This window comes from Rhipicephalus microplus, chromosome 9 (assembly GCF_043290135.1).
Source record: "Rhipicephalus microplus isolate Deutch F79 chromosome 9, USDA_Rmic, whole genome shotgun sequence".
Taxonomy (NCBI): Eukaryota; Metazoa; Arthropoda; class Arachnida; order Ixodida; family Ixodidae; genus Rhipicephalus; species Rhipicephalus microplus.
Window position 1 is genome coordinate 98,029,379 of NC_134708.1, and position 18,637 is coordinate 98,048,015.

The 18,637-nt window shown below is 46.6% G+C and overlaps 1 protein-coding gene across 1 annotated transcript in view; it reads left to right on the forward strand.

Moving 5' to 3' along the window:
- LOC142771427 (uncharacterized) overlaps positions 1-16,930 on the forward strand; it is a 75,180-nt gene extending 58,250 nt beyond the window's left edge. Inside the window, exons 2-3 of the mRNA XM_075872907.1 lie at positions 5,930-6,281; positions 16,491-16,930. Of these exons, the coding sequence (XP_075729022.1) occupies positions 5,940-6,281; positions 16,491-16,505 (357 nt within the window). The 5' untranslated portion in view covers positions 5,930-5,939 and the 3' untranslated portion in view covers positions 16,506-16,930. The remainder of the gene's footprint in view (positions 1-5,929; positions 6,282-16,490) is intronic.
- The last annotated feature ends 1,707 nt before the right edge of the window (positions 16,931-18,637 follow it).

The window sequence follows — 18,637 nt, forward strand, 5'->3', positions numbered from 1 at the left end:
TACCTGGACACGGCAGACACTCTCTCTAGGGATCCCGAAGGCTCTTCCACGTCCGAAGTGGACAGCACAGAAATGTTTGTGTCTCTGGTCGTGACAGCCCTTCCTTCAACCCTGGCCGTACGTCTTGAAGACTTCAGGTCTCACCAAACTTCAGACGGTGAGTGCTCAATGCTGAAAGCATACTGCATGAAAGGGTGGCCTCGACGAGACCGTCTGCCGCTTAACATGACGCGTTACTGGGACCACCGGGGAGATTTCACTGTATGCGAGAACATGCTGTTCATGGGCGGACGCCTAGTTGTGCCGCAGCACTACGCAGAGACATCGTGAACCTGCTGCACGATGGTCACCAAGGCGTCAATCGGTGCTTGGCGGTGGCCCGAGGCTCTGTGTGGTGGCCCGGTCTCAACATCCAGGTTAAAGCAGCCGTAGAGAACTGCCCAGCATGTGCTTCTATACGCGTTCAACGCTGTGAGCCCATGATTGCGACCAAGACACCACCAGCTCCGTGGGAAAGGGTGGCCATTGACTTGTTTCATTTTGCTAATCAAGAGTTCCTGGTGGTTGTCTACTACCGTTCTCGGTACCCTGAGGTCCTTACACTCCGGTCCACTTCTGCGGGAGTCGTTATTTCTGCGATCAAGAGCACATTTGCCCGACACGGCATCCCGGTGACGGTTGTCAGCGACAATCGGCCACAGTTTTCCTGCAAAACTTTTGAGAACTTTGGGAAGAAATACGGTTTCACGCATGTCACGAGCAGTCCACGCTACCCGCAGTCGAACGGCGAAGCAGAGCGCATGGTTCGCACGATCAAGGAGTTGTTTCTGAAGGCCACAGACCCGTTTCTGGCTCTGCTAGCATACCGTAACACTCCCGGTGTGTCTGGCTACAGCCCGGCCCAACTGCTCATGGGACGCTCTCCGCGAACTCGTGTGCTAGCCACGGCTCAACGCCTTGTTCCAGATTGGCCCAAGGTGACGGAATTCAATAACAGAGATGCCGCCCAGAGACGAAGACAACAGAGAGACTACAATACCCGACACGCAGCGCATGACCATCGTGCTCTCGACGATGGGGAGGAAGTCTGGGTGCGTGACACGCGGGCAAGGGCGACGGTCCTAAGCCCGGCTCAGAGACCCCGCTCGTACATCGTCCAGACGCCCAGTGGCATAGTAGTGAGAAACCGCAGACACCTTGTCCACTGCAGCAATCCTCAGTCGGCCCCTCAGATGAGACGGGAATCCCCAACCCTGCGGCCCCGACATCCACGCCGTCTCCCGAACCACAGCGGGCAGCAACCGGTAACGCATCGGACACTCCAGCTCCTGCACCTGCTGCAGGATCGCCAGGTCACCGTTACACACGATACGGCCGGCGCGTGGTGCCACCTCGAAGACTGAATTTGTGAGACTGCTGCAAGGACTGTTTCATGGTGGTGCTCTTTTGGAACACTTGTGTTTGGGAGCTCCGGAAGGAGGGATGTAGAGGACGCCACCTTTTGCTTCTAGTAACTGGGAGGTGGCGCCCCCACTATGTATAAAAGGCATCGGTGGGCGTTAAACGGGGCTCTTTGCTGTTTGTGAACTACGCATTGTCGGGTCATTCTTCGCGGGCTTCACGCCCACTTTTGGCTCGGCTAGCGGCGTCCGCGCTACCCGGGCACGTCACTATAGACTGTATCGTAAAAAGCCAAGGAAAAGCACCCTGTACAGTCGTAACATAGCATTAGGCCGCATTCCCCAAGTCTTTCCAGCGAGAAACTTGAAAAGATGGCATATCGAACAGAGAGGCGCAGAGACGCTTATGACCTTCCTCGTGTTCAACGTACGTGATTAGGTCGATGACGCTATCGATCGATGATCGACCACGTCGAAAGCCAGCCATGGCATTCGGGTAGATCTCATGATACTCCAAGTACCACTCTAGTCGGCCGAGAATCATTCTCTCCATCACTTTACCCACGCAACTAGCCGATGCGATCGGGCGATAGGAGGAGAGTTCCAATGGTAATTTGCCAGGTTTTAGTAATGGTACTAGACGACTAGTTTTCCAACTTAAGGGGACAGTGCCCTCTAGCCAACAATCATTATATAGCTGAAGTGGAGCTATTCTAGCGCGCTCACCCAGATGACACAGGGCTCTGTAGGAGATTCCGTCAAGTCCTGGTGTGGAGGTACGTTTGCATGAAGCGAGCGCTGCTTTAAGCTCCTGAATAGTGAACGGGAAGTCCTTACAAGAATCACGTGGTGGCGGACAACTGCTCGAAAGTGGTGAGCTGCTGATGGCTGTAGTTTTCCCGCCCTGATAATGCAGCACAGAACTCTTCAGCAACGTCCACATCTGGTCGATTTTGGTGAAGGGCTAAGGCCTTGAATGGTGACTTCTGAACGGGCGATGACCGCAAACCTCTAACCGTCCTCCATATCTGCGATAAAGGCTTACGAGGGTCGAGTTACTCGCAGAAAGTAATCCAGCGTTGGAATTCTAGCTTGTCCAACCACCGTTTGATCTTCTTCTGCATACGTCTAGCAGTCCGTAAATCTTCTATGTTCTTCATGCGCCGGTACCTTCTTTCAGCTCGTCGTCGCAAGGCTCGAAGCCGCTCCCGCTCTATGTCGATGTCCATGATTCTTACAGGGCATGGGATCGTACACACAGTCTCTTTTACCGTGCTCTTGATGGCCTCTTGTAAATCGTATATGTGTTCTTGGCATTGGTTTTCCATACTAGACTGAATTTTTTTCCAGTCCACTCTTTTAACCATGTCGCGCACTTTAGGAGGCGACAATCCTCTGATCTAGACGTATGTTGGAATGTGATCACTCCTGTGCGTTTCTATATCCGTGAACCATTCAGTATGCTTCACTAGGCTTCACGAAACAAAAGCCAAGTCTAGACAGCTACTGTATGTGGAGCCACGTAAAAATGTATGACTGTCATCGTTCAGTAACCAAAGTTAGTTGTCGGAGGCAAAAGACACCAAGCTTCTGCCCTTTATGTTGGTATTCTGACTTCCCCATAATGTATGATGAGCGTTAAAATGCCCAATGATAACACACGGGTCAGGAGTTAACGCTAGGATGTCTCGTAGTCTTTTTTTGATCAAAACGGCTTGATGGTGATAGGTATGCCCCAACCACAGTGATGTTGAGCCTCCTCTTTTTCACTCTTAAGCATACGTATTGGTTTCCGTCATGAGGTGGTACAGGTTGAAGGATGTAAGTGAGGTCCCGGCGAATGTACACCAGAACCTTGCTGCTTTCAGTAACAGTAGACGACATAAAAGGTTCGTATCCCGAGAGTCGTATTGCACTCGATAAGTTCGGCTCACAGATGATGATTACGGGAAACATATTGACGTACACAAATCGACGAAAGTCACCAATGCGCGATCTCAGTCCCCTGGCATTCCACTGCAGTATTACTGCTTTACGAACCTCATCCCTGAAAAACGGTGGTGGGTTAGCCATGGTCTACTCTAGGGCTGCTAGCACTGGGCTAAGCGCGTCCAGTACTTGAAGGGCACTTTTGGCTGATGGTGTATTCATGTCGCTTAACAACATGTGATTGGTGTCCACTAATGATCTTAGCATCACTATCACGCGATGATCTGGCTTCCCGGCCGTTGCAGCATTTTGTGCTTGTTTTTGAGGTGGCTTCTGTTGAGGCTTAACAGGTCCTGTAGGCGGCTTCTGTTGAGGCTCAACAGATCGTCTAGGCTGAAGGGGTGGCCATTCCTTTGGAGAGAGAGATCTTGCAGCATCTTCTCTTTCAGCGCAGATGTTTGCCGTGCTAGGAGCCGCGCCTGTCGATTTCACTTGAGTTGCTGACTTTCTCGTCAGATTTTGCACTGTCCTTCGTGCGGACCTTCGACGATGACGGCGCCTTCGCCTTACGTTTTGCGCAGCTTCTCTGCGAGTCGAGTTGTTTCGCACCATTTGCCTCAAAATATAGATCTCTTTCTTAATCTGAGGACAGTCCTTGGAGGAAGCACTGTGAGCTCCTTGGCAGTTGGGGCATTTCAACTTAGTTGCATTACAGTCGTCTTCTGAGTGGTGTTCAGCGCATCGGGGGCACACTGCAGAATTTCTGCAAACGCCCTTCACGTGGCCAATCTTCTGGCACTTAAAACACTGCACAGGCTTCGGAATAAATGGGCGAACCTGGTGACGGAAATGGCCCACCTTCACGTAAGAGGGAAGACAGTCACCCTTGAATGTTATTCGCACACAACGAGAGTTGCCTAGGCTACCAGCATGCACAATGACGTTGTTTTCACTCACTGGTTTTATCAGTACAGGAAGATCTTCACTGGCGATTTCAGTGTCTATGTCATAGATAACTCCTGTTATCTACCTTACCTTATGGAGCCTCGGTTGGGGATTTGCCGCACTTACTCCTAAGTGACGCTATACTTTAAAGGACCCCCTCAAGCACACAGAGCTCAAACGCAGCACGATATAATTTTTACCTTCTATACCTTTCCAGCCAACGCTATCTCCTTCTCATGACATATCTTCAGACAAGTGCAATGTCAGCGCTATGCATAGTCATGAAGGATTTATTGCTTTCGGCTGCGCGCTGCTATCTCCATTAGACAATCGCAAAACGAAGTCAAACCAGTTCATCGTGCACAATAATCATGCCAGACAAGGCAGACGAGGTACGGTCAAACATGTACAGGTGACAACTCAAACAGATATCTCTTGTAAATAAACGCATGAAGATCTCATTTGTAATTTGTTTCGAAGACGCGAAACGCTGGAAGAGAATAAAAAGCTCGCTATTATTTTCGGCGGTGTTTGAGAGGAACCTTTATACTAGAGGGTTTTGGCCAAGATCTACTAGAAATATATATATATATATATATATATATATATATATATATATATATATATATATATATATATATATATATATATATATACTTTTATTGTACATGTTATCACCGTTAGCAAGGACCTGCACTTTGACGAAAAACCAGCCCACAGGACACCCTTAAACGGGTGAAGAGCAAGCGTTCCACGGTTTTGTTGTAATCGTCCATGATGACATAATTTATGCCAGTGGTCGGGACCCCCTGTATGCGGAGTATTTGGCGTCCTCGACAAGACATCCCTCCCCCCCCCCTTCTCGTCATCATTCCTATCAGGAGACCAAAAAAGCAGTTCAGACCTAATATGTCACATTCATTAGTAACCTTGATTAAATTAAAATATTGCGGCTAAAAATAAACGTTTTGCAGTTTAGTTTCTAAATTTTTTGTCAATTTGCAGAACTTCACTCTTCCCTGCAACGCCCTGCTTCCAGATGTACCGTCCCCTCTCCCTAGTGTCTCAGCCTCATGCAACTCGGCCCTCCACATCAAAAGGTTGCCAGGTCTTGTGTAAGGTGTAAGAGGTGACGCAAACGTATGCAATGAATGGCAGGTATGCACCAAATTATAGGTTCGTGAGTTCATTTGGAGCGTATCATTTTCACTCTCGTACTACAATCACTGTAACGTAACGCTAGCTAACCACTCTTATTTATATTTCTCTTTATTTACCGCCCAAAGCTAAGGGCATTACAGAGGTGATGGGGAACAAAAACATATCAGCAGAAGATATATAAGCCGAAATATATATAAGCAGAAGAGACCGTAGTAATAATAATAAATACATGTTTTTTGTTTATCTGGCAGTGGTTGGTGCGTCTCAAAAACGTTAATTGTCGGTGATTAATGCGATTTCAGCAATTCGTATTATATAGAACAGAGTAACCAAAGTAACCTTTAGGGACCTCTTCTAGTTGTGCGTGGTGGTACCTATATACTCAATATCGTTAACCACTTTTTCTGAACTACAGCTTCTGTCTCACTCTGTGGAAACTTTCGTGCACCAAGTTTCTCTTCGGGAATCTGGACACACATTTTTTTCTCGCGCAGGCATTTGACGATGAGCGCCAAGTTACCCGATCCCGACGTGGTCACACTGTTTCGAGCCCTCGAGACCAACCGCACCATCTCTGTAATCGAATTGCGCTCCATCACCTTCAAGAAAAAGGCCGCCAAAGCACTGGGACAGATGGTCAAGCTAAACCGGATGCTAATCTTCATCACCATCGTCGTCCCGGAACATGACCCCGAGACTGACAGCGCCACACAACTCCGCAGCATCTGCCGCGAACTCAAAGAAGCCATTCTGGAGAACCGCTTCTTCATGAACGTAGCTGTAATGATTGCGAATCATGAGCGCTCAAATGACCCCATCATCAGGAATGCTCTGAGGAGTAACACGGTGAGCATTGCAATACAAATTAGTATGGTATAGCTGCGTCTGAGACATATGCATAGCAAAACAAATAGACCAACGGAATGTTACAGTGGGTGACGTCGTAAATGTATCCGCATGCCCGAACGCGCTTACCTTCTACACTCTAAAAAAAGAGCGAGTAAAAAAGGTCTCTTTTTGTCCCACAACAAGAATCATCTATATTGCGTTCCATCTTTGCGCTATCGCCCCGCGCCCGGTACATCCCAGTCACGATCGACATGCCCATTATCAGGGTTACATTGCATTCTCCATGGGAAAGGGGCAAGTGCCGAGTTTTCAAGAAAGGAAGCGCACTCAAGCCTGATGACGATTATTGTTGTGGGACAAAAAGACACCCTTTTTACTCGATATTTTTTTAGAGTGTACCTGCATGAAATAGCTTCAAGACGGCTTCCACCAAGACTTCGGTGACGTAAAAGTGACGTGAAATAAAAATGGCAGCATATCCACGGAGTGAATTATGGAGAGTGGGGCAAAGCATCCGTCCGTCCATTTAATCTTGCGTCCGTCCGTCCACTTAATCTTGCGACCGTCCGTCCATGCGTGCGTCCATCCGTCCATGCGTGCGTCTGTGTGGCCGCCCGTGCGTCCATCCGCTTGTCCGTGCGTGCGTCTGTTCGTGCGTTCGCACGTCCATCTGTGCGTCCGTCCATGCGTCCATCTGTCCGTGCAACCATCCATGCCTATGCATTTGTCTGTGTGTCCGTTCGTCCACCTATTCAACACTTCAAGTACTACCACCTCGCATCTTTTCATCATATAGTACTCATATAGAAGCACCGTCATCCAGCGGACATTCCGAGGACTGAACGAGAGGAGGCACACGCACACTTTTTAACGGCTTGCACTTCGTGTCTACTTCCCACCTTTAACCACCTCGAGTTCATGGTATATAATAGTTTACTGTATTCATGGCACTGCGGCCCAACGCTCGCTAAACCTTTCTAAAACCTAGGAGGTTACACCCAGCGAGTATAACGTAGCAACCCATTCTGGTCAGATAGTGCTCAATGTGTATGCCAATGGCTGCTAAGGGGTAATGAGAGACAGGAGAATTCGGCTTTTAGATAACGCGCACGCTGCGATTTTTTTTTTAGTGTTCAACCACGCACACAAGAAATCTCCCACCGGCACCACCTTTGAGGTCAAAATCTAAGAATGGTTACACACTACGAGTACTACTACTACTACGAGAGAGGATCGGGTGGCGCTTTAAGGAGTTTCGCCCCTAAAAAGAACGGCATGCCCGGCATCGGTTGCGCCGACCTCTCAGTCGGCGCAACTGATGCCGGGCATGCCGTCCACTGCGCCGCGTTCACAGACACATTGCAGCTTTTCAAAACACGTCTTTTATATCTGTCCCTATCCTCCGAGGCTGCGCATGGTAAAGTGCAGCAATGCACTATGACGACACCATCAACCATTACTTCCTTCAACACACCGTTTCTACGCGTGTTTCCAATGGAAGTGCAATTTTTTCAGCGACTTGACGCACCACTAGGGGGCGACCTTACACAAAGCATCGGCGTGACTCATAGCATCCATTCACACCAAGCATATTTCTGCAACGCACCTACTTCGCCAGAATGTAACCTCCACGTCCGCTCATCTCTATGAAAGTTGTAGTCAACCAACAAGAAAGGCACAACGTGCTTTGCGTTTACCCCTAATCATACAGTGACAAACAACAACTAACATGACGCGAGTAGGCGAACAAAGCCCACGTGTTTGCGTACAATCAGTCATGTACACTTCTGAATGTCACACCGCTTTCTTTGGTTCCGCTCTTCCCTACTACAGCTACCACAGGCATTCGTGACCACTAAGCCTTGTTTACCTATCAATCAATTATTAATTAGTTATTAATTATGTGCGTAAGTCATGACGATGAAGATCCATCATTATGTGTCAATGTAAATGCATTCACGTTAACCGTTGCTTTAGCTGTCAAACATCAGGAGACATTGTACATGATCCCTTGTATAAATGTACAGTATACAGTGAATACTTCTCTAAAGACAAGCTTTAGTTTCGTATTATGCCGGTTTCTATAACGGAGGTATCAACTATATTTTTTCCTTATTCATGTCATGGGCATGGTGTATTGCATCATTTGCTCCTCGTCATATCCTGAGATGACAAGTCCCCTCCCTCTTTCGGTATCATCTCGACCTAACCCTAAACAGACTGCCTCCAAACATAACAACTGATTAAGTTAGTGGGTGCTAAATTTGACAACGCACATCTCTGCAACGTGGTCCGTCAGAGATACCTAAATTCATCGTGCCTAATTCGAGCAACCAAGGGCACTATGCAAGATAACCCGAACTTGGCGAAATTCGGGATCTTTCGTAACTCTGGTGACACCATATTTTGAATGAGTCAACGCTACAGAAAAGTAATATCCACCTGCCAGCAACTGCGTTGCATTACTTATGATGGAAGCCGGCATCGTGTCGACGGCGGTCGACAAAGTTGGGCGGTGTTTTCGAACCATAGGCATCTTCTTTCATTTGTTAATTGTTCCACTAAGCACAGAAGTGCGCCCATGGTACAAAATTTTTAAAAACTTTTCCTGAGGACATTTTCTTTATCTATGGACTGTTTAAATTCATTTTGAAGCTTTTAATGCATGCACTAAGTCTGCTTTATAATAATCAGTATGGTGGCATCTGAGATTATTTCCGGCTGAATGCCTTGCAACATCGTGACCGCAGCTTAAGCCGAGGCCACGCGTTAATTATCACGCTATGCCTGTATATTCTAGTGCACTGCTCAGCCAGCAAGTGCCCTCTTCAGCGTCTTTATCGTTTGCTAACACCCGAGCACACGCAGCTGGCTAATTAGCTATTTGACTGTACGGTATATTTGGCGAGTTAGGCCAAGAGAAGTTATGGTGAACCTAATTAACCCATCATGATAAGACCAAAGTTATTACGGTCCATCTCAATAAGACCATGTTAGTTAAGTCATCTAAGGTGAGGACCAAGCTAAACAAGGCATGCTAGTTCAAGCATTCACGAATTTATACAAGTTAAAGTAGCATTACTCTTGAGAACACCAAGTGAAATTGTCATATTTAAACGTTACTACTCTGATGATAATCAGGATAGTGACAATTAGTATTAGCTTATATATCTTATACTAATTATGACCTTGCTATTCGCACCCAACATAATTATTGTCGTTTAAATGAAAACCTTATTTAGACAAAACTGTCCCGTGTTACGTTCCTCAAGCTCTAAATATTAGTTTATTCAAAAGTAAAACAAAGCTGACGCGGTCTTCACTTCGAAGCAGATCAAAGAGATGAGTAGACGGCCGACTTAAAAGGCTGAAAGAAGCTAGGTTACCTCAAGCTTCTCTATGCCACCAGACCTGCACAAGTAATTCAAGCTGAACAAATTATTTTGTAGGCAAAGGATGTGCAGTTTAGTGTCCACCACGCTAAAGGTTGACAATCACACCGGCACCATGGCAATTATCAGTTTAACTGAAGAAAACGTCTAAGAATGAACGATTTTGTATTCGAGTTCACGCGTCAATCGGTTTGACAGACGCCCACGGCGAAGATCGGGTCCGACCATCACGTTTGCTCTTTCCCAGGAGCAGTGCTCGCGCCGTACAATTCACCGATCAGCTTTCTCGCGCGGGCTAAGCATACCCACACGCAGAAATCGGAGATATCATCACGTGGCTACAATGTCTCACATTTGATTTCATAGCGCTCACGACGTATCCGTTCACAACCGCGTTCGTTTACTTATCTGCAATGTTTAATAGAAGGGAGCGAGCTAAACGGCAATGCTGCGGGTGCACCCTTGCTGTTTCCGAGACGAGAAATTTCAATACTGCAGGCCGAATGAAAGAACCTCGTCGAACTCGCCTGTGGGAGGCGCCTGTTGAGTAAACAAGAACATAGCACGACAATCACGCTGACGTCACTGCACTGTTGAAATGCTGACTGAGTGACAGTGCCAGCGTGTTTGCACGTGCAGTTTCTTTATTTACCGCCACAAATGCCCCACATGCGTTCCTGACGCAACGCTCGTTCTTGTAGCTACGTTTGTCAGCGCTGCAATCACGCGCTTCACACTGTCTTCAAGGTATATGTAAACTGGTAGCGCAACTTTCATAGAAGCCCATGAATCCAGTAGTCGGCGGCTCGTTGCCACTGTCGTCATCTACGTGAGGAGGGGACAACATCAAATATATATATATATATATATATATATATATATATGGCTTCAGGCTGTGATATATATATCACAGCCTGAAGCGGTAACGACGTTGCCCTACGTGGCGCGAAATTGATTTTTTTTAAATTGCTGACCTGATCGATAGATATGTGCAGTTTAACGTCCGAAAAGCACCATCTGATTATGAGAGACGCCAAATTTCGACCACCTGGGGTTCCTTAACGCGCACCTAAATCTGAGCACGCGGGCCTACAACCTTCCCGCCTCCATCGGAAATGCAACCACCGCAGCCGGGATTGGATCGCGCGACCTGCTGGTCAGCAACCGAGTACGTTAGCCACTAGACCACCGTGACGGGGCGTAATTACTGACCTGCTACGTGCCTTTATTATTACGTGATTTTATTGTGCCTTAAATGTGTCTCGCTAATTGCATGCGAGAGAGAGAGAAGAAACGAAATAACAAAGATAGAGGAAGCAAAGTTGTCTTATTAGGCAAATTATGTACCTGCGATATTCACAAGAAACTTCGCAGAGGCAATTTTGCGACAATTTTTACGAGCACAATAGCATAAAGTCCAAAAAGTCATGTTGGCCAATCGTTAAAAATTGGCAGCATATCCACGAAGTGAATGATGGAGAGTGGGGCGAAGCATTCATCCGTCCATTCGTTCTTGCTTCCTTCCATCTGTGCGACCGTCCATGCGTCCATCCGCCCATCCGTGCGTGCGTCCGTTCCTGCATTCGTCCATGCATCCGCCCCTGCGTCCGTTCATGCGTCCATTCATGCATCTGTCTGTGTGTCCGTTCGTCCATCTATTCAACACTCAAGTACCACCATCTCGCATCTTTTCATCATATATTCCCCATATAGAAACACCGCCATCCAGCGGACATTCCAAGGACTAAACGAAAGGTGGCACACGCACACTTTCTAACAGCTTGCGATTCGGGTCTACTTCCCACCTTTAACCACCTCGAGTTCATGGTATATACTAGTTCACTGCATTCATGGCACTGCGGCCCAACACTCGCTAAACCTTTCTAAAACCAAGGAGGTTACGCCCAGCGAGTATAACGTACCAACCTTTTCCTGTCAGATAGAGCTCAATGAACATGCCAATGGCTGCATGGGAAATGAGACAGGAGAATTCGGATTTACTTTCTTACGGCTTGCACTTCGTACCTACTTCCCACCTTTAACTACCTCGAGTTCATTCATGGTATATACTAGTTCATTGTATTCATGGCGCTGCGGCTCAACGCTCGCTAAACCTTTCTAAAACTAAGGTGGTTACACCCAGCGGGTATAACGTAGCCACCCTTTCCCTTCAGATAGTGCTCAGTGTACATGCAATGGCTGCTAATGGGGATCGCAGCGTGCACGTTAACTAAAAGCCGAATTCTCCTGTCTCTCATACCCCATTATCAGCTATTGGCATGTACATTGAGCACTATTTTTTGTTGTCCAACAACGCACAGAAGGAATCTCTCACCGGCACCACCTTCGAGGTCAAAATGTTTGCAGGTCAAAGCGTAAGACTGGTTATACACTACGCGGGACGACCGGGTGCCGCAATAAGGAGCTTCGCCCCTAAAAACCACTCAAGCGAGACTGCAGGTTTGGAAATATAGCTTTGGCAGCTGTATAGTACAGCGTCTCGTTGCTTAGCATGTTGCGTTCGCCGTGACCAAAGGCGAGGGCATGCAGACCAGCTAATGCAGTCGGAAGTCATAGGAGTGGCAATCTACGCATTCTGTGAGCTAGTGAAGCTTTGAGATGCACATAAACATTAAGTAAACTTCTGAACGTACGCGCAAAACCACCACGGAAATGTGAGATGTCTCGTCAACCTGGTAATGCGCCGAACCAAAGAACAGGCCAAACTGAACACATGCTCTGTTAGAATATTGCCTGGATACGGCCCCAAATTTGTTAGCTTATCTCACCAGATTGCATGCATGTACCCGCTGTTTCTGTACCGAACGAAAAAAAATAGGCGCTTAATGACATACCAAATACCAAAGCTTTATTAAAGTAATTTACTAATTTTTTTCTAACATATAAAATAGAAACGATTCAAAATGAACGTTTATTTTTTTTGTTTTCGCTGTTTGCCCCCCCCTCCCTCACCTACTCGCGCTTCAATTTTAACGCGGTTGTTGATGTCCGTCGCAATAGGTTTCAGACAACTTTTTGTTCTGACTGTCGCGACCTGTTCAGATTGACCTTGCTGTATTCATGGAATGGCCGCCGTGAAGCGAGCTCGGGGCACACTCGTCTACCCGATAATCTTGGGACATCCTGCTTCGAAGCCCTCAGGCTACTAACCATATTAATCGTTTATTGAACTATGGCTACCCCTTGCACTTGTTGACCGCTGTCGCCGAATGTATAAGCAGGAAAAGAAGGGCAAACGTCAAAGACCAGGCAACCGCCACTAAGGCAGGCAAGGTTGCTGTAGTGCCTTACATGCATGCCATTTCGCATACCTTGCGAAGGATAGCAAGGAAGGCGGGTGCGGATGCAGTGTTTTCTGCTCCCGAAAAGTTGCAAGGAATGTGCAAAAAGGTCAATGCAGAAAGTAGCGGGAAACAGGATTGTAAGATTAAGCACCGGGAGAAATTTGTGAAGTGTTATTGTGGTGTTGTCTATAGCACTCCTTCGACTTGCGGTTGCAAATACATAGGCCAATCTGGAAGGTGTGTGAATGAAAGACTAAGGGAACACAAGTACAACGTAGAAAGAGCTGTATGTCGTCATTTGGTCCTTCACTGTCAGAGGTCGGTTGCGTCCCTATGTTCCAAAACACCCGTATACTCTTTAAGGCCCGTGACAGAACCACACGTGAAATTATTGAAGCTTTGAAATAGACAAAATGAAAGAAAAATGTGTGAGTGTGGCTTCCATAGCATTATCATCTAAAGAAAAGAACTATCTAGAATCTTCACTTTGACGGGCTAGTGTAGATTGTCGCTATCAGTGATGACACGTGCATGGGCTGTGCTGTATTCTTGACGTGACATTATCCAGGTTTTATCGGTCTACTTTTGTATAAACAGCGTGTATGATCGCAAATAAAATATTAGTTGCAAAATAGCGCTGTGGGTGTGTGCATCTCTCCTTTGTGTGTGTCCTTGTCATGGTGCGCTATACCAGTGAAAATGATGCATATTAATCAGATTTCTCATTCTAACTTTGATCTGCCCTCCCCAAAACTTCACTGTTCCCTACCCCAAACATAGCTTGGCCAAAGTCTAAAATTCATGTAACCGATTCACCGTGCACCGTATTGACTTGGCACACGTATTTCTGACGCCACACCTCTAGTGACTCGACGAAGTTGTCGCGCTGCTACACAGCTGTTTTGAACGGCCGTCGATTGATTCAGGCGTTTGTCACAAAAACTGTGTGGCGTGTTGGATTCTCATTTTCGTATTCATTTTACCTGAATTCAGCTTCCGTAACCTCACTTAAACATTCGAATAGATCACTTGATATTTTTAAATATTTTAATAAATAGTTCATTTGCTGTTGTCAATGCTTATTCAGCTTGAAGTTACTGAGAAGCGAAACTGAGACGAAAGATGCTGTACCGAGACAGCATGCTGAAGGTGAATGCGTTGCTGTAGTCGAGAGTATGTGCAGTTCGCACTTTTAAGGGCACAAGAGAAAGCATTTGACCGACTAGAGCACATGTATATCTTTAAAGTGCTCACAGCCCTTGGTTTTCCTGGTAATTTTGTTGAATTAATTAGACATACCTACTCTGGTATAAAAAGCACACTAGTTCTAAATGGTTAGGAGAGTGCTGCCTTTTCTATTACACGTGGGGTCCGTCAAGGATGCCCCTTGTCTCCTGTTCTATTTGTCCTCAGCCTTGAGCCATTTCTTTTGCGCTCTAGAAGCGGATTCGCTTGTCCGGGGTTTTGTGCTTCCAGGTAGCAGTGCTGTCAAAGTAACAGCTTCTGCTGACGACATAGCCCTGTACCTTACCGATGAAGATAGTCTTTCTCATAGCCTGCGTTTATTTTTCCAGTATGGGGACATTTCAGGTGCCGTGCTAAACCTCTCTAAATCCCGGTATTGGTTAATCGGTTATCCCAACTCCACACTTAGGTCCACATCTCTTCTTCAGCCGGCTGCGTCTCTTCACATTTTAGGAATTCTATACAACCACTACGGCATTAGTAACTCCGTTTGGTCAAACGCCCTCGATGAAGTAAAACAAGAAATTGAGAACGCCCGGGAATTCGACTTCCTGCTTCTTGAGCAGAGGTACCTTGCGCAGACTGTGTTCTTCGGTCGCATTTGGTACCTTTCTCACGTGGAACAGCCGCCTTTACGCACCGCGAGGTCATTGCAGTCTGCCTTGTGTTCCTTCGTTTGGTCTAGCGGCACTGAGTTGGTTACTCGTGCGGCGTTAGGACAGCGGCGTTCCCAGGGAGGTTTTGCTTTCCCTTCGGTATCAATACGCTGCCGGCTATTGGCCCAGCGCTTGCTGTTGCGCCTCGTACAAGGAGAGAAATCTCCCGCGCGAACTCTGGCATATTATTTTCTAGGCACTCACCTTCGGTATTTATTACCTAATGTGCGCCTTGATCAGGGCCCACAATGATTAGTACTTCCTTCGTTTTATGCAACAGCTGTCGCGTTTTTTCGTCATATCCAGTCAACTTGCCCTGATTTAGATGTGTTAGACAATTCTATCGTTGACACAACAGCCGCGTTGTTGCTCCCGTTAGTTTCTCCAGCACGCCGCACCCGCTCGAGTCGTGTGTCTTGGAGCACGCTGACGGCATCATTTCTACCTCGCCACCTCCGGGACTTCATGTGGCGGCTTGGGTGGGGCGTTCTTCCTACCCTTGACCGCCTAGAAAGGGGGAGAATGGTCCAGTCATCAACATGTCCGAACTGCTCCCTATACGGGAAACAAATCAGCATGTGTTAAGGCAAAGTGTCGTTGCTCGTGTATTCTGGAGGGCTGTGCATGCAGGATTTCGTGGCCTCGGAGTAAACCGCTTTGTTTCTTCTGGACGTTGTTCTCAAGGCCGCTTTGCTTGCCTTCTTATTGTTGCTGGTGCCTACTGTCTTTGGCGTAACCGTTGTGAAGCTGTTGCAGCAGGTCGTCGCCGCCGGGCTCTCTTCCCGATTTAGGAGCGACTGTACAAAGAAATACTATCTGCGTTGTCGGAGGAACTCTTCTTTCTGGGTGAGGAGGAATTCCTTCGACACTGGTCCTGCCGTTTTGTGTTCGTCTGTGAGAGACGTGTAAGGCTTGTTTTCAGGCCTGCCTGGTATTGGTAGGTTATTCTTTGTTTAGTACTTATACAAATACCTTGTAAATACTATGTAAATATCTGACATATAGATCTCTACATTTCATTTGTGTGTTCTTCGTTTACCATATATTGTGCATATGTAGACATTGTTTTTGTAACAATTCCTGTGTAGTTGGGTAAGTTGTGTATGTTGTGTTCCGTTTACATATGTACACATACCTTTTTGTAACAACTTTTCGTGTGTCTGTGGATGTTGTGTTCTGTCGGAATGTTCTGTTGGATTGTAATTGATGTTCACAGTCTGTAAGAATAAATTTCTCTAAACACAATACTCCTTTAAGTAATTTGCAACCTTCACACATACTGCTTTTAAAGCGTATGAGTTAGATTTCTTTTCTGTAATCATGTTTGTAATCGTGTGCACGAGTACGCCAAGTACACCACGAATGAGAGAACATAATCTCGCCGTTTCCACTTCCATCGCTCAATGACGTTTGATGTTTCAGTGGAGTTGTGGTGTGCTCCGTTGACACGATACACTATTGACTCAATTGCCTTCCAAAACGCCCGTGTGGCAGCTCGTGCTTGACAGTTTATTCAATAGACCATCGGTTCAATGTCTTTCAAATGCTCGTGTGACACCTATATAAGGCTTTCGTATCAGTAAACATGCGCCTTCCTTTAAAACGTAGGTGCTCCTCAACTGAGCGGTCCGCTTCGTCAACGGTTCCACGGAAAAAGTGGACGCTCTTGCCTTCGACACTCTGCAGCACTGTGAATCGGTTCCACTGAGGGTGCTCATGGATCTCGATATCAGCCGCGAATCTGCACGTGAGAAGGTCGCCGAGGCGCACCACAGGCTCGCCTTCAACTACTTCGTCCTCGCGGGTGTCGTCAAAGCCGAAATGGTGTGCCACCGAATTATGAAGGGAAAGAAGAGAAAGACCACGCTCGACATGATCGGCCGAGACATGCACGTGTGCATCTGCTCCTACCTCAGCTTGACCGATGTCGTAGACTTCTAAAGATCAACCGTTTTCTTTTTTTTCGTTTTTCGGGCCGCAGTTCTTCGCGCGCTGAAAACGGCGGCCTTCCACATGTGCCTACGTGCACTGCAGATGCTCGTGAAAAACACACAATCAAACTGCCATATCAGAAATGGTAGCATTTTGTAATATATATACTTTTTCAATTTCAGCAGTTAAATTGAAGGATGTATCTCAACTTTGACACTCAGAAAGGTATTGTTTGCTAACGGCAATCACATTTTTTACCTGATTGAGCATTCCACAATTAATCATTACCGCACTCCGCACTGGCACGTCAAACTTCACATTGCGTGCATTCTACGTGAAACTAAGTTGAACTTTGTTCTTATAATTGTGTTAGCAACAATTTGTGTCTCAATCTTTACGCGTAAGAAGAGAAACCTACGCTACCACAACCTGAGTACAGCAACGCTTAGCGAAATAGAATCACACGTACATTTAAGAATGGTTCTTCTTGGAGGCATAAGTTGCCTCTTAAAATGAGTTCACGGATTTAGTCAGAGTAATAGAAATGTTTTTAATACCTTGATACGTCAATAGTGTTTCTAAACTGTTTCATTTATGCTATGATGCACACACCTGCGTTTAGGCGCCGGTAACACCGTGACCGATTTGTGCGTGTCGCAGAACAAACTTATAAATCTGTAGTGCGTTTTAGTGCGGTTGACATAGTTTGCAGAAATGGTTTTTGATGTGTTTGTCTCGGGCTACTGTTCAAACACTGTATTGTGTGAAAATCTGCCGCAGTGGCTAGTGAAGTTGAAATGTTTCATTTTTTGCATATACTTTCTGAATCCTTTCTGAATTTCTGAATAAGAACTTGCATTTTCTAGTCGGTGATGCTTCTGTGAATGAATATAGCAGTAAATTTATTTTATAAGAATCATTGCGTAAGTATGGCTCGCTTCACTTCAATTTGCTGTCTACCGCAGTGGTATATCGGTTACGATGCTGGGATGCTGAACCGGAGGTTGCGAGTTCGATCCCGAACACAGTGGTCGAACCTGGATGCAGGTTAAATGCTTAAGGTCTGTGCAATGTACGGCTTCGGTGCACATTGAGTTCTCCGGAATGTCAGTTTCCGGAGCCCTCCACTACGGCATGTCTCTCAGCTATATGGGGGTTTCGGCACTTTAAACCGAACACTATATTTCTTCAACTTCCACTAGGATGAGATTTTTATGTCCATCTTTTAAAGTTAGTTTGAAGCCCATCAAAGACGCGGACAAGGGAAGCGGGTCACGCTATACTTACCAGTTATATTGCCTCCCACTTCGGGTATTTGCGCCTTCCGTGAGCTGCAAACTAGTTTTTAAGAAGAACGTCTACCAACTAAACCATATAGCCCAACTCACTATCTTGTTGCGAGACCAAGTGTTGGGAGGCTTACGCAAACGTGGACGAGTCCGTAGATCTACGAGAGGTGTGAAGGCTTGATTTTATTTCGACGTTCTGTCTCTGACGTTTGCACTGCAGTGCCATGTCTGTGGCTGCTTGCGGCTTAACTCGAATCTCTCCAAGCTGAAAATCCACCTAGAAGCAACCTAACATCACCTCGCTAAAGCCTAGCAACAAGCTCTAAATAACACATATGAAAGCAGATGAGCCTTCAGAATTGTCCCGTCTCGCTGTCTCAAACCTTGCGCGGCTTAGTTCAAGCTTGGCCGCTTTAAAAAGTGCGGTGCACTTGAGGAGGACAGACTGTCGTATGTTGTTGGCATCGTTTGGCGTATACCGCAGGTAGAACGAGATTCAGGGAAGCCGTCAGAGCGCACTTGCTCTAAAGAGAA